General features: G+C 36.5%; 1 protein-coding gene, 10 non-coding genes and 1 pseudogene across 12 annotated transcripts in view; 9 read left to right on the top strand and 3 right to left on the bottom strand.

Moving 5' to 3' along the window:
• Positions 1 to 14,986, bottom strand: part of tmod1 (tropomodulin 1) — a 34,977-nt gene that overhangs the window by 1,960 nt on the left and 18,031 nt on the right. Inside the window, exons 8-11 of one of the 2 annotated variants that reach the window (XM_054780086.1) lie at positions 13,129 to 13,236; positions 12,421 to 12,564; positions 11,377 to 11,521; positions 9,848 to 9,947 (exon numbers count right to left, since the gene is read on the bottom strand). In XM_054780086.1, coding sequence (XP_054636061.1) covers positions 9,848 to 9,947; positions 11,377 to 11,521; positions 12,421 to 12,564; positions 13,129 to 13,236 — 497 coding nt within the window. The remainder of the gene's footprint in view (positions 1 to 9,847; positions 9,948 to 11,376; positions 11,522 to 12,420; positions 12,565 to 13,128; positions 13,237 to 14,986) is intronic. The other variant, XM_054780087.1, reaches the window with a different exon arrangement.
• On the top strand, positions 364 to 576 carry LOC129184048 (small nucleolar RNA U3). The gene has a single exon (XR_008571449.1). It is a non-coding gene; the product is annotated as a small nucleolar RNA U3 (small nucleolar RNA).
• On the bottom strand, positions 1,224 to 1,436 carry LOC129184051 (small nucleolar RNA U3). The gene has a single exon (XR_008571452.1). It is a non-coding gene; the product is annotated as a small nucleolar RNA U3 (small nucleolar RNA).
• LOC129184046 (small nucleolar RNA U3) lies at positions 1,881 to 2,093 on the top strand. Its single transcript, XR_008571447.1, has one exon. It is a non-coding gene; the product is annotated as a small nucleolar RNA U3 (small nucleolar RNA).
• Positions 2,778 to 2,992, top strand: LOC129184043 (small nucleolar RNA U3). The gene has a single exon (XR_008571444.1). It is a non-coding gene; the product is annotated as a small nucleolar RNA U3 (small nucleolar RNA).
• On the bottom strand, positions 3,641 to 3,853 carry LOC129184052 (small nucleolar RNA U3). The gene has a single exon (XR_008571453.1). It is a non-coding gene; the product is annotated as a small nucleolar RNA U3 (small nucleolar RNA).
• On the top strand, positions 4,296 to 4,510 carry LOC129184047 (small nucleolar RNA U3). The gene has a single exon (XR_008571448.1). It is a non-coding gene; the product is annotated as a small nucleolar RNA U3 (small nucleolar RNA).
• On the top strand, positions 5,392 to 5,604 carry LOC129184053 (small nucleolar RNA U3). Its single transcript, XR_008571454.1, has one exon. It is a non-coding gene; the product is annotated as a small nucleolar RNA U3 (small nucleolar RNA).
• Positions 6,200 to 6,412, top strand: LOC129184049 (small nucleolar RNA U3). The gene has a single exon (XR_008571450.1). It is a non-coding gene; the product is annotated as a small nucleolar RNA U3 (small nucleolar RNA).
• Positions 7,102 to 7,316, top strand: LOC129184045 (small nucleolar RNA U3). Its single transcript, XR_008571446.1, has one exon. It is a non-coding gene; the product is annotated as a small nucleolar RNA U3 (small nucleolar RNA).
• LOC129184054 (small nucleolar RNA U3) lies at positions 7,532 to 7,718 on the top strand (annotated as a pseudogene).
• LOC129184050 (small nucleolar RNA U3) lies at positions 9,237 to 9,451 on the top strand. Its single transcript, XR_008571451.1, has one exon. It is a non-coding gene; the product is annotated as a small nucleolar RNA U3 (small nucleolar RNA).

Below are 14,986 nucleotides of genomic sequence, written 5' to 3'. Positions count from 1 at the left end.
GATGTCAATTGGGTAAGAAAAACCAACTTGAAAAGCACAATTAAGAACCCTGTACTAGCATCTCTTCACCTTAAACTGCAGCAGTGACTGCTTGACAGGAAACTTGCTCACATGGCTGCAAAAAGTGACTTTGGTGAAAATCTTTGCAAATACATGATTGTAAAGAGAATCAGAAACGAAAGCAGTTTTGCATAAAAGCAGAATTGCAGCAGTGGAAAGGTATAAAAACTTGTGTAAAATAAGTGATGAAGCTAAATCACTTTTACTTTATTTACCACCCATGAAGAAGTAAGAAAAAGTGCATCCTCTGAGTGAAAATAGTAGTCTTGTAGAAGACTTCCTGTCATCACTTGTTATGAAGTTAAGACTATACTTTCAGGGATCATTTCTATAGTTATTAACTTGAGAAATGTGTTTCTAAAGTGTTTGGTCTCGCTAACCACGATGACGATATGAGATATTCCTTCCTGAACATGAAACTGACAGAGAATAATGACTTTGTCATGGTTTCTGTCATTGATGATTGTTCTCTGCTTCTTAATGAAGCTTTGATGGAAGGAATATGTTCAGAGTGGTTAAGTGGCTTGTCAGTATGAATATGTGAAACTATAAAGTTAGTTTTGCTTACACTGCATCTACTTTGCTTTGCGCCAGATGTTCCTTGTGATTGAGGGCAGACTGAAGTGTTACTCTTAGTTTGTATCATTCTTATATTGAGTTGAGAAGAAACGTCAACATTTATTAAGTACAGATTCACCAAATGCAGTTCTTCAAGTCCAATTTTTCAATGGTCTGGCGAAGATGGATTTTTATTTTGTTGTCCTAACTGTATTTTAAGACATACATGTGAATACAATTATTATGGATGTGATTTATTATGCAATACTGTATTGACTTAATTGTGAAATAAGTCTATTTCAAGTCAGTTTTCCAGACTCCTCAGATGTTGTTAGTCATGCAGTGATATTTCTGATATTCTTAACTTTGGAAGAGATCTTTTCCTTGTCTCTCAAAGTTAAGAATATCAGAAATATCACTGCATGACTAATGAGGAGTCTGGAAAACAGACTTGAAGTAGACTTATTTCACAATTACATTAACGATACAAACTAAGAGTAACACTTTGGTCTGCCCTCAGTCACAAAGAACATCTGGTGCTGAGCAAAGTGGGTTCAGTATAAGCAGCTTTATAGTTTTACATATTCATGCTGACAATACAATTAGCCACTCTGAACATATTCCTTCCATCAAAGCTTCTTTAAGAAGCAAAGAACAATCACCAATGACAGAAACTATGATAGAATCATTATTCTCTGTCAGTTTCATGCTCAGGAAGGAATATCTCATATCATCATCGTGGTTAGCGAGACCAAACACTTTAGAAACACATTTCTCAAGTTAATAACTATAGAAATGATCCCTGAAAGTATAGTCTTAACTTCATAACACGTGATGACAGGAAGTCTTCTACAAGACTACTATTTTCACTCAGGGGATGTACATATTACTTCTCTATTTTAGTAGTCATGAATTTCTCTAATAATCTCTAAATTAAAATGTTGCTCATTGATCATCTGTGACCAGAACTTAAAGACAGAGACACAGGTGCATATGTAGTATACACACAACAACATCCATAAAAATGATTTGTACATACTGATCATGACCTTTGTGCAGGCGGGAGTTTGGAATTCAGAAATAGAACTGATAGTAGTACAACTACACAGGAGCTGCCAATTGCTCCTCATTTCCCGTGTACACTGCATGACTAACAACATCTGAGGAGACTAAGAGGATTGACTTGCACCAACATGAGTACATCCTCTGAGTGAAAATAGTAGTCTTGTAGAAGACTTCCTGTCATCACTTGTTATGAAGTTAAGACTATACTTTCAGGGATCATTTCTATAGTTATTAACTTGAGAAATGTGTTTCTAAAGTGTTTGGTCTCACTAACCACGATGATGATATGAGATATTCCTTCCTGAGCATGAAACTGACAGAGAACAATGATTCTATCATAGTTTCTGTCATTGATGATTGTTCTCTGCTTCTTAAAGGAGCTTTGATGGAAGGAATATGTTCAGAGTGGTTGATAATGCTGGATAAAAGAATAATTTTAATTATATGCAGACAACTGTTGCTGTTGTTTTACTCTGACAATGTTTTGTACTACTGTTGATGAAGTTTCAGTGAAATAATTTTTTACAAAGCATTTGAGTAGAAAGACTGAAGCTGACAAGGAATAATGATTTTATCATATGTTCTTTGTCATTGATGACTTTGTTACTTGATGAAGTTTTGATGGAAGGAGTATGTTTAGAGTGGTGGGAAATTGTGAAAAGCAAACAGTTTCACATGTGAACACAATTACTGCTGGTGTTGTTCTCTGTGTTCTATGCTAGTGTTGGTGCCTTGTAGTAATTTTTATAAAAACTATGAAGAAATCTTTTGGTCAATGAGTATTGTTAGGTTATAAATCCACTCATATTTTTAAATTCCAGTTTGTTGAATATTGTCTTTATCAGTTTGGAAAGTTGAAACATGTTTTAACCTTTGTGTTAAACTGGACATTCACTGGGTAAATTACATTTATTTCAAGTCAATTTTGTGTCTCTGTCTTTAAGTTCTGGTCACAGATGATCAATGAGCAACATTTTAATTTAGAGATTATGAGAGAAATCCATGACTACTAAAATAGAGAAGTAATATGTACATCCCCTGAGTGAAAATAGTAGTCTTGTAGAAGACTTCCTGTCATCACTTGTTATGAAGTTAAGACTATACTTTCAGGGATCATTTCTATAGTTATTAACTTGAGAAATGTGTTTCTAAAGTGTTTGGTCTCGCTAACCACGATGATGATATGAGATATTCCTTCCTGAGCATGAAACTGACAGAGAACAATGATTCTATCATATGTTCTCTGTCATTGATGATTGTTCTCTGCTTCTTAAAGGAGCTTTGATGGAAGGAATATGTTCAGAGTGGTTAATTGGCTTGTCAGCATGAATATGTGAAACTATAAAGTTGCTTATACTGAACCCACTTTGTTCAGCACCAGATGTTCCTTGTGATTGAAGGCAGATCAAAGTGTTACTCTTAGTTTGTATCATTCTTATATTGAGTTGAGAAGAAACGTCAACATTTATAAAGTACAGATTCACCAAATGCAGTTCTTTAAGTCCAATTTTTAAATGGTCTGGCCAAGATGGATTTTTATTTTGTTGTCCTAACTGTATTTTAAGACATACATGTGAATACAATTATTATGGATGTGATTTATTATGCAATACTGTATTGACTTAATTGTGAAATAAGTCTATTTCAAGTCAGTTTTCCAGACTCCTCAGATGTTGTTAGTCATGCAGTGATATTTCTGATATTCTTAACTTTGGAAAAGATCTTTTCCTTGTCTCTCAAAGTTAAGAATATCAGAAATATCACTGCATGACTAACAACATCCGAGGAGTCTGGAAAACTAACTTGAAATAGACTTATTTCACAATTATGTTAACGATACAAACTAAGAGTAACACTTTGATCTGCCCTCAGCCACAAGGAACATCTGGTGCTGAACAAAGTGGGTTCAGTATAAGCAACTTTATAGTTTTACATATTCATGCTAACAATCCAATTAGCCACTCTGAACATATTCCTTCCATCAAAGCTTCTTTAAGAAGCAAAGAACAATCACCAATGACAGAAACTATGATGGAATCATTGTTCTCTGTCAGTTTCATGTTCAGGAAGGAATATCTCATATCATCATCGTGGTTAGCGAGACCAAACACTTTAGAAACACATTTCTCAAGTTAATAACTATAGAAATGATCCCTGAAAGTATAGTCTTAACTTCATAACAAGTGATGACAGGAAGTCTTCTACAAGACTACTATTTTCACTCAGAGGATGTACTCATGTTGGTGCAAGTCAATCCTCTTAGTCTCCTCAGATGTTGTTAGTCATGCAGTGTACACGGGTAATGAGGAGCAATTGGCAGCTCCTGTGTAGTTGTACTACTATCAGTTCTATTTCTGATTTCCCAAACTCCCGCCTGCACAAAGGTCATGATCAGTATGTACAAATCATTTTTATGGATGTTGTGTGTATACTACATATGCACCTGTGTCTCTGTCTTTAAGTTCTGGTCACAGATGATCAATGAGCAACATTTTAACTTAGAGATTATTAGAGAAATCCATGACCACTAAAATAGAGAAGTAATATGTACATCCCCTGAGTGAAAACAGTAGTCTTGTAGAAGACTTCCTGTCATCACGTGTTATGAAGTTAAGACTATACTTTCAGGGATCATTTCTATAGTTATTAACTTGAGAAATGTGTTTCTAAAGTGTTTGGTCTCGCTAACCACGATGATGATATGAGATATTCCTTCCTGAACATGAAACTGACAGAGAACAATGATTCCATTATATGTTCTCCGTCATTGATGATTGTTCTCTGCTTCTTAAAGAAGCTTTGATGGAAGGAATATGTTCAGAGTGGTTGATAATGCTGGATAAAAGAATAATTTTAATTATATGCAGACAACTGTTGCTGTTGTTTTACTTTGACAATGTTTTGTGCTACTGTTGATTCCTTAATGAAGTTTCAGTGAAATAATTTTTTCTAAAGCATTTGAGTAGAAAGACTGAAGCTGACAAGGAATAATGATTTTATCATATGTTCTTTGTCATTGATGACTTTGTTTCTTAATGAAGTTTTGATGGAAGGAGTATGTTTAGGGTGGTGGGAAATTGTGAAAAGCAAACAGTTTCACATGTGAACACAATTACTGCTGGTGTTGTTCTCTGTGTTCTATGCTAGTGTTGGTGCCTTGTAGTAATTTTTATAAAAACTGTGAAGAAATAATTTGGTCAATGAGTATTGTTAGGTTATAAATCCACTGATATTTTTAAATTCCAGTTTGTTGAATATTGTCTTTATCAGTTTGGAAAGTTGAAACATGTTTTAACCTTTGTGTTAAACTGGACATTCACTGGGTAAATTAAATTTATTTCAAGTCAATCCTCTTAGTCTCCTCAGATGTTGTTAGTCATGCAGTGTACACGGGAAATGAGGAGCAATTGGCAGCTCCTGTGTAGTTGTACTACTATCAGTTCTATTTCTGAATTCCAAACTCCCGCCTGCACAAAGGTCATGATCAGTATGTACAAATCATTTTTATGGATGTTGTTGTGTGTATACTACATATGCACCTGTGTCTCTGTCTTTAAGTTCTGGTCACAGATGATCAATGAGCAACATTTTAATTTAGAGATTATTAGAGAAATTCATGACTACTAAAATAGAGAAGTAATATGTACATCCCCTGAGTGAAAATAGTAGTCTTGTAGAAGACTTCCTGTCATCACTTGTTATGAAGTTAAGACTATACTTTCAGGGATCATTTCTATAGTTATTAACTTGAGAAATGTGTTTCTAAAGTGTTTGGTCTCGCTAACCACGATGATGATATGAGATATTCCTTCCTGAACATGAAATTGACAGAGAATAATGATTCTATCATAGTTTCTGTCATTGATGATTGTTCTCTGCTTCCTCATGAACCTTTGATGGAAGGAATATGTTCAGAGTGGTTAAGTGGCTTGTCAGTATGAATATGTGAAACTATAAAGTTAATATTGCTTACACTGAATCCACTTCCTTCTGCACCAGATGTTCCTTGTGATTGAGAGCAGACAAAAGTGTTACTCTTAGTTTGTGTCATTCTTTTGTTGAGTTGAGAAGAAACATCAACATTATAAAGTACAGATTCACCAAATGCAGTTCTTCAAGTCCAATTTTGAAATGGTTTGGGCAAGATGGATTGTTTTTATCTTTGTTATCGCAACAGCTTATTTTTTAAGACATACATGTGAATACAATTATTATGGATGTGATTTATTATGCAATACTGTATTGACTTAATTGTGAAATAAGTCTAGTTCAAGTCTGTTTTCCAGACTCCTCAGATGTTGTTAGTCATGCAGTGATATTTCTGATATTCTTAACTTTGAGAGACAAGGAAAAGATCAGTTTGTAGAAATCACTTTAAAGGATGTTGTTGCGCATTTATGTTTTTATTTTTCTTAATTACATAGATCAAAATTTCATGAATGTCAACATGAGTACATCCCCTGAGTGAAAATAGTAGTCTTGTAGAAGACTTCCTGTCATCACTTGTTATGAAGTTAAGACTATACTTTCAGGGATCATTTCTATAGTTATTAACTTGAGAAATGTGTTTCTAAAGTGTTTGGTCTCGCTAACCACGATGATGATATGAGATATTCCTTCCTGAACATGAAATTGACAGAGAATAATGATTCTATCATGTTTTCTGTCATTGATGATTGTTCTTTGCTTCTTAAAGGAGCTTTGATGGAAGGAATATGTTCAGAGTGGTTGATAATGTTGGATGAAATAAGAATTTTAATTATATGCAGACAACTGTTGTTGTTGTTTTACTCTGACAATGTTTTGTGCTACTGTTGATTCTTTAATGTAATTTCAGTGAAAAAAGTTATAAAGCATTTGAGTAGAAAGACTGAAGCTGACAAGGAATAATGATTTTATCATGTTTTCTTTGTCATTGATGACTTTGTTTCTTAATGAAGTTTTGATGTAAGGAGTATGTTTAGAGTGGTGGGAAATTGTGAAAAGCAAACAGTTTCACATGTGAACACAATTACTGCTGGTGTTGTTCTCTGTGTTCTATGCTAGTGTTGGTGCCTTGTAGTAATTTTTATAAAAACTATGAAGAAATCATTTGGTCAATGAGTATTGTTAGGTTATGAATCCACTGATATTTTTAAATTCCAGTTTGTTGAATATTGTCTTTATCAGTTTGGAAAGTTTAAACATGTTTTAACCTTTGTGTTAAACCGGACATTCACTGGGTAAATTACATTTATTTCAAGTCAATTTTGTGTCTCTGTCTTTAAGTTCTGGTCATAGATGATCAATGAGCAACGTTTTAATTTAGAGATTATGAGAGAAATTCATGACCACTAAAATAGAGAAGTAATATGTACATCCCCTGAGTGAAAACAGTAGTCTTGTAGAAGACTTCCTGTCATCACTTGTTATGAAGTTAAGACTATACTTTCAGGGATCATTTCTATAGTTATTAACTTGAGAAATGTGTTTCTAAAGTGTTTGGTCTCGCTAACCACGATGATGATATGAGATATTCCTTCCTGAGCATGAAACTGACAGAGAATAATGATTCTATCATATGTTCTCTGTCATTGATGATTGTTCTCTGCTTCCTAATGAAGCTTTGATGGAAGGAATATGTTCAGAGTGGCTAATTAGATTGTCAGCATGAATATCTGAAACCATGAATTTGCTTATACTGAACCCACTTTGTTCAGCACCAGATGTTCCTTGTGATTGAAGGCAGATCAAAGTGTTACTCTTAGTTTGTATCATTCTTATATTGAGTTGAGAAGAAACGTCAACATTATAAAGTACAGATTCACCAAATGCAGTTCTTCAAGTCCAATTTTTAAATGGTCTGGCCAAGATGGATTTTTATTTTGTTGTCTTAACTAAAGTGTTTGGTCTCACTAACCACGATGATGATATGAGATATTCCTTCCTGAACATGAAGCTGACAGCAAATAATGACTCTGTCATGGTTTCTGTCATTGATGATTGTTCTTTGCTTCTTAATGAAGCTTTGATGGAAGGAATATGTTCAGAGTGGTTAACTGACTGATAATGTTGCAGATACTGTTCCAAATGAGAATACATGGTGAAATGCCTGTTGTTTTCTGACTGCATAAATGGTCCACTCTTGGTCCCGCAATGCAGTGTCTGCAAGCAATCATCGGTCTGGGGCCCATTGCACAAAACTAGGATAAGAGATTAAGCCATCATACTTTGGTTATCCTGACTCAATTTACCCGTGATACATTTGCACCAAAGTGGGATAGTGGAAAGTGTGATATGTTCTGACATGAATTGCCATGGAGATTTATTCTGTGGAGTTAGCCTGCTCCTGCACTGCAGGTTTTCACTCCAACCAGTTTCTCCAGCAGGTGATTCAATTGATGAGCTCCTTCCCTTAAATTGAAGGAGGTGGTGATCATTAAAATCACCTGCTTTAGTGAATGGCTGGAAAGAAAACCTGCAGTGTCTCGGCCCTCCATGGCATGAGTTTGACACCCCTGACCTACAGTATCCCAGTCAGCAGTCACCATAAATCAGGGGTGTCAAACTCGTGCCATGGAGGGCCGAGACACTGCCGGTTTTCTTTCCAGCCAGTCACTAAAGCAGGTGATTTTAATGATCAACACCTTCAGTTTGAGGGAAGGAGCTCATCAATTAAATCACCTGCTGAAGAAACTGGTTGGAGAGAAAACCTGCAGCGTCTCGGCCCTCCATGGCACGAGTTTGACACGTGTGCCATAAATGGAAACTAATAATTATTCCACTGCCCATCACACATTGTTATCACATTCAACTACACCCATGTCATTATTTAAACATTTGTCATCAATCATTTCAATCATTGTAGATAAATTATTTTAGACGACGTTGCAAATTAGATAATTTACAGTCTCCCACGTACTATCTATAAAATGCACATCCCATATAAATATAAATACACATCTACAAGAGTGATACGGTTTGATGGATTTACATTTGCACAATGTCACTCACATCTGCAGTCAATTTCACCTACAATTTAAATGGATTCATAATCACAGTGAGTCTGCGTTTTCAGAGATGTATTTGTTTAATGTGGATGTGTATTTCATTGCCAAAAAGGCTTCGCGTTCGAGGGGAAATCAGAAGTATACACACTTTTGAAGCTACAAGCGAGTAATGGTCATGTGCTACTAAATCAATAAACAGTTCATAGATATGACTGTAAACCGCTGTACCTGATTTGTTAAACAAGAAAAAACAAAACATGAATTAACTATTTGAATTGTAATTATGATGGTTTCAGCGGAGCAGTGGGTGTGTATTTGTGAACTACTTACAAAGTATTGCACCCCAAAGATTAATTTGTACAAATCACTTTAAAGGATGTTTTTGTGTATTTGAGTTTTGATGTGCCTGTGTCTCTGTCTTTACGCTTTTGGCACATATTATCAATTATCAATATTTCTATTAGACACTACATCAATTTCCAGAATAAATAAGTAATATGTACATCCCCTGAGTGAAAATAGTAGTCTTGTTGAAGACTTCCTGTCATCACTTGTTATGAAATTAAGACTATACTTTCAGGGATCATTTCTATAGTTTCTGACTTGAGAAATGTGTTTCTAAAGTGTGTGGTCTCGCTAACCACGATGATGAAATTAAATATTCCTACCTGAACATGAAATTGCCAGAGAAAAATGATTCTGTCATATGCTCTCTGTTGTTGATGATTGTTCTTTGCTTCTTATTGAAGCTTGGATGGTAGGAATATGTTCCGAGTGGTTTCTTTGCTCTCCAGCGTGTTCCAAGCATCGTATATTTTGTTTATTTTCTGTCCCTAATATGTTAAAGTGAAAGTGGGGGGTTTGGGTAAGATTGTAAGTGGAAACTGGAAGGCAGAGAATCATGTATAACGGTATCAGTCTAGATTTCTTGGTTGTAAACCTACTTTAGTTTGACCTTTAAAAGGTAAGATGCGCATCCAAAAAGTTGTTTTGGCTTAAGTTGGAGCGGAAGGACAGTATAGCAGGTAACCTGAAGGGAGCACGGGGAATGCTGAAAGGAGCTCAGGAGAAGGAACGAAGGCTTTGAAAGGAAGTGGCAGCATTTCAGTGGTGTGAACAAAAAGTGAAAGATAATGACAGAAGAAAACTGAAGGGCCACATTGTGCTGTGTTTACTTAGTCTTTGACTTGAACTTTTTTCCAAAGGCCCGTTCCAGCTCAGGGACGGACAAAGTGAGGGTGAAGGAGCCATCAGACTCTGACCTAACAACACGGGCTTCAAAACAGAAGAGGAGAAGCCAGTTATGTAAAAGAAATATGTAAAAAAAAAAACATCGAAATCCTGTTTACAGGCAAAACAGTGGCATGAAGGACTGGGCAGTTAATCAAATCTGAAGGAACTTTAACAAATGTATTGTTGTAAAGGCCCATCATGTACTCCACTGGGCATGTTCTATATTTTCTGATGGATTTCTGTTACGCAGCTTGATGAGTGCACGATCAGAGCGTGCTATTTAATGGGGAAGTTGACAATTATTGTTTCATCAACCCATTCAAGAAAATGCATAATTGTTACAGCAACTGCTTGAAGCCCCCAAGGGCTGACAAACTTAAATTAATGCTGATGAGTGCTGGTTTGAGGGGCCCCCTGTGAATTTGGCCCAGGGCAAAATTGAAACACAATATCACATTGAAAATATGAAAACACAAAAAGCGAACAGTTCTTCCGTTAAAAGATACAACTCCAGCTCATGCAACATTTACTGAAGTGCATACGACCATTGAGGTAAGTCCTCCACCAAGCACACTTTGGTAGCGCTGATGTCATCACTTAGAAAGGTTTTAGTTTGTCTCAGCTTGCAGGCTACACTGTAAGAAGCTCATGACATCACTCTCATTCTTCTGTTAGTGTGATCAAAGTCAAATCTGTAACAGTGATAAAGTGGCAGCAACTACTAACTCTGCCAAATGCACAATTCGACAGTGTGGTTACATAACCAGTGAGGTCATTCTAAGAGTACTGACCTAAAATGATTTGAAAACACGTGGAAAAGTGGAAAAAGTGTTCTTAAAAGTCTTGTGAACTGGTGAGGTGTCAGCAATGTATCATCTTTGCTACATGCTACTGACATTACAAGCTGTTTGAAAAAATGTGTGCTTTAGAAATATAATAATGCCCACATTATGTGTACATACTAAGCAGTGTTTTCAATATGCTACTATATTACCTCATTTAGCCACAAAACATGGAAAAACACATCCCCCTACATTCAACAGTTATACCCACCAGAATAAAAATGACATGATTAAAATTCTCAGGGAAAATCCCTCTTTGAATGTTTTGAAGTCCTGTTTCCATACACTGTTGAGCAAATTAATGATTTGCTTTAGACACAATCAAGACACAATCAACAACCAGTTCTTAACAATGAAACTACATTAAACCAGTTAATCAAGTGCCCAACCACAACGAGTAATTTCCACAAAACTTTGTAGGACAGAACAAACCATTGAATATTAGATTGTGCAATAATAATTAAATGTTAACAACATTCACGCAAGGGCTGTGCTTTGCTCAGTGCGACTCTAGCAGTCTTTATAAAGGGAAATGTTATCATAGTTGATTAGATTTGAGTCATACTATGACCACTGAATGAATGTGTATGTAGAAATGTGTGTGTGTGTGTGTGTGCGCGTGTGCCCACCAAGGTCATTGTTGTTCATCATGGCATTGGATCCTCTGAGGCGCGGGCCCTGCTGGGTGAAATGGTACCCAAACTTCAACAGTGTGGTGTTTTTCTCCAACATGCTGGCTATCTCCATCTCCACCTTGTTGCCTAATGGCTGACTCTGGAGAGAGAAATCAAAGAAGACAGACTTACTAACCATCCATCCATCCATCTTCTATGCCGCTTATCCTCACTAGGGTGGCGGGTATGCTGGAGCCTATCCCAGCTGACTTCGAGCGAGAGGCAGGGTACACCCTGGACTGGTCGCCAGCCAATCGCAGGACTTACTAACCACACTTGCCAAATAATTGGTTCAAGTAACTGTATGATCTAAAAGTATGGATAGTATGGCAGCTCTGTTATCTCAAATCACTTACTTCAAGGGCCTGCATGCAGTGGGTTCCTCCAGTTGCCTATAGGGCACCAACTCCTAGAATTATATCACGCCTCTTCCTGCTTTGAGTACGCCGATGTAACACACGCATGCCCACTAGGTATGGTTCTTGTCCACTAATGATAGATGATGTAGCTACAGTATGCTTTGACCATCTTTAGAGCAACTCAAAAGTGCAACAATATTATATTTTTGTACCCATTTTATATTTATTACCACTTACGGGTTACAATTGTTCATGCTCATATCAAATTCCCATGGTTTTAGTGAACAAGTTAGTCATCTGGTTGAAACGGATCTGAGTGAATACTTGATGCGACCCAGCCTCACGCAGGTAATGCTGTACGTTTCAATGCTGTGTAACTAGACAGCAGTCGACAATAATTTAACACATGTCGACATATACAGAATAATTTGTCATAGAAATTACCCCTTTGGGGTTTATATCGAGAAAAGGTGTCAACCAAGGATGTCAAAGTCAATTTCAGTGGGCAGTTATTAGTGATAATAACACAGTGGACCAGGACCTGATGAGATGTTCGACATAAGACGAGTTGGCGACTGAAGCGGGTTCCTGTGTAAGCAAGAATCAACAGAGACATTTTTATGTCTAGGTTCTCTGGTACCTGATTGTCAATCTTGAGCTCCAGTAGCGTTGTGTTGAACTGTAGCGACTCAATGAGGGCCAGGATTCCAGTCCCTGTTATGAAGTTGGACTCAACATTTAGGCTCTTCAGTGTTGTGTTGACCTTGAGCATCTCAGCCAGTGACTGCAGCACACACAGCACATGAATCATTTGTTATTTTTTTGGCACCAGAGTGAGGAAAAGAAACACCATTGGTCATGAAAAAACAGGAGGAGGACTGTACAAGGAAGCTAAATTAAAATGCATTATAGGCTATGGGTCCACTAAAATGTTTGGGAAAAATACACCACACAAGTGGCACAAAAACTGGGAGGCCAAACTATCAAAATGCATGATGCCACGGGAGATGTGAGCATACTGAGCAAAACTTTTGTAAAGATCCGCAAGATCCTTGTCAGTTCAACCAACATTAAAGGATTGACTCTGAATGTGTGTTGTTTATTTTTGTTTTATTACTTTTTACTTATATAGTAATGTATAGTAATTATAAATGCATATTTTTATTTCAAATGTTTATTATCATCCAAATAGATGGGCATGGAACAAATCACACGGTTCTATTTTTTAATAGTGAGGGGTCCATTTTGAACATGTGCTTTACAAAGGGCTACATGAACCTCCCATATGAACAAAATGAGTGACAATATGCACGTATTTCAAAAGGGGGAAAAAGCAATATGTACTAACAAATGCTACAGGGTCGTTGCTTCGAGTCCCGATGATACTGAACCTCTCCACCACCGTGTTCTTTATCAGAGCCTCAGCGTACGCCTTTAAAGTCGGGATGGGAATATTCTGGAAAAAAAGTAGAGCAACATTAGAACATAATAGCTCGGTAAATGCTAAATAATGTCATCTATAAACAGTCCGTTCCTCGCCACACCGTGCTTTGGATTTTGCGGCTTCAGTCTATCGTGGTTTTTCAAAATAAGCCCGTGTAAAATTACAACAAATAATTGTAAAATGACACAGCACCCTTGCTTTTCACCGTATTTAACTGTTATTTCACGATAAAATTATGTCATCAAAATCTGCTTTACTTTCATAGAATACAGGAAGTGTAAAAATCAAACACATAATTGTACAGCAGGTGGCGGTATGACGTTAAAGTGACAAAGAACAATAAAAAGGAGAAGAAGCTCTTCCGGAGTGGCACACCATGGAGCCCACTGTTTTTCTTGAGGCCTGTTACTATACAATACGTACCAAAAACACAATCGGTTTTGCACATGCGTGAGACCTACGTCACTTCCTCCTTTGGCACACTTTTACGACAGCGCTTCTGCGACGTCACGTGCTGTGCTAGTTATTATTTGTTAAATGTATGAAAATAAATGGTCAATAACCATACTTCATATATGTAATATATTGTCATATATATTAAAAGACTTCATTAGCATGCGGATATTTCTATCGTCTTATTACATCTACCAAGACTGAACTACATAAAAACTTACGCAATGCACGTAGCGCAGAAATAAACATCTCCTGTTGCGTGTAACATACATAAATAAATACAATAAAACACATACAATGCAGTGATATTTCAATGTAAACAACCATAAGCAGAGTGCAATGATGGATTCATATAGACGATTCACCAAGAATTATTTTTTCGAAACAGAGAAACACCATCCATCCAAAGCAAATGCTTTTGTGTGTTTTTCAGTGGCAAAAAAAACTTTAAATAATTTATGGAACCAAGAAAAGCGGGCTTAGAAATTATCCACTTGCACCATGGATATGATATAAGAAAAAAAAGATTGATTATGTTGTTATTTCTCAAATCTTAACAGCGTTGTTGTTACAAAAGCCTTAGATGTGACTGACGAAAAATAAGCCGACCAGATGTAGACGCGTTCTGCACAGGTGCAGGTATTGCGTAGTGACAAGGCCTTCCAAAACGAGGTCAGATGTGGGTGCTCATAAGCTCCCAGAGATTTCATGAGCTCATGGGAGCTCACACGCTCCCTCTGATGGCCCTGCGCCCGGCAGCGAGCAGCCATTGGCCAATGAACTTCTCTGCTTGACGCAATGGTTTGTGGGTACAAGTTAAAACAGCTTTCATTTCTTATTTTTCTTATTTCTTATTTTTTTTAATTTGTACTTGTCTTGTATATTTATAACCTACCTTTTGAGTGTTAGTTGCTGTGTGATACGTTTGTAAGAGTTTATAAGATGAAACCGTGAGTTAAACTGTTATTTTGAGTAATAACATCCTGCCATTTCCAATGGTTTGACAAGCTTACTGTGGGGTTTGTAGTCACTCATGATTGACTTGTGCAATAGAAAAAGGATTTAAAAGACCAGCAGTAGCTCTTAACAATAGGTAATGTATCAGTGTAGAAGCTAAGAAATTAGCGCCCTATACACTGTACTGTATGGAAGCGGTAAAATCACAACTGTAACATTATAGCAAAAAAACAGTAACTTTATTTTAATGAATTGTAAATTGCTGTAGAGGTATTTCACAGCAAATTACTGTAATGTTATTGTAAAAGTCATGCAATTATTAACCATTAATTTACTGTGAATTTACATGAAT

Source organism: Dunckerocampus dactyliophorus, chromosome 6 (genome assembly GCF_027744805.1).
Source record: "Dunckerocampus dactyliophorus isolate RoL2022-P2 chromosome 6, RoL_Ddac_1.1, whole genome shotgun sequence".
NCBI lineage: Eukaryota > Metazoa > Chordata > Actinopteri > Syngnathiformes > Syngnathidae > Dunckerocampus > Dunckerocampus dactyliophorus.
This window is presented reverse-complemented; position numbering and strand designations above follow the sequence as displayed.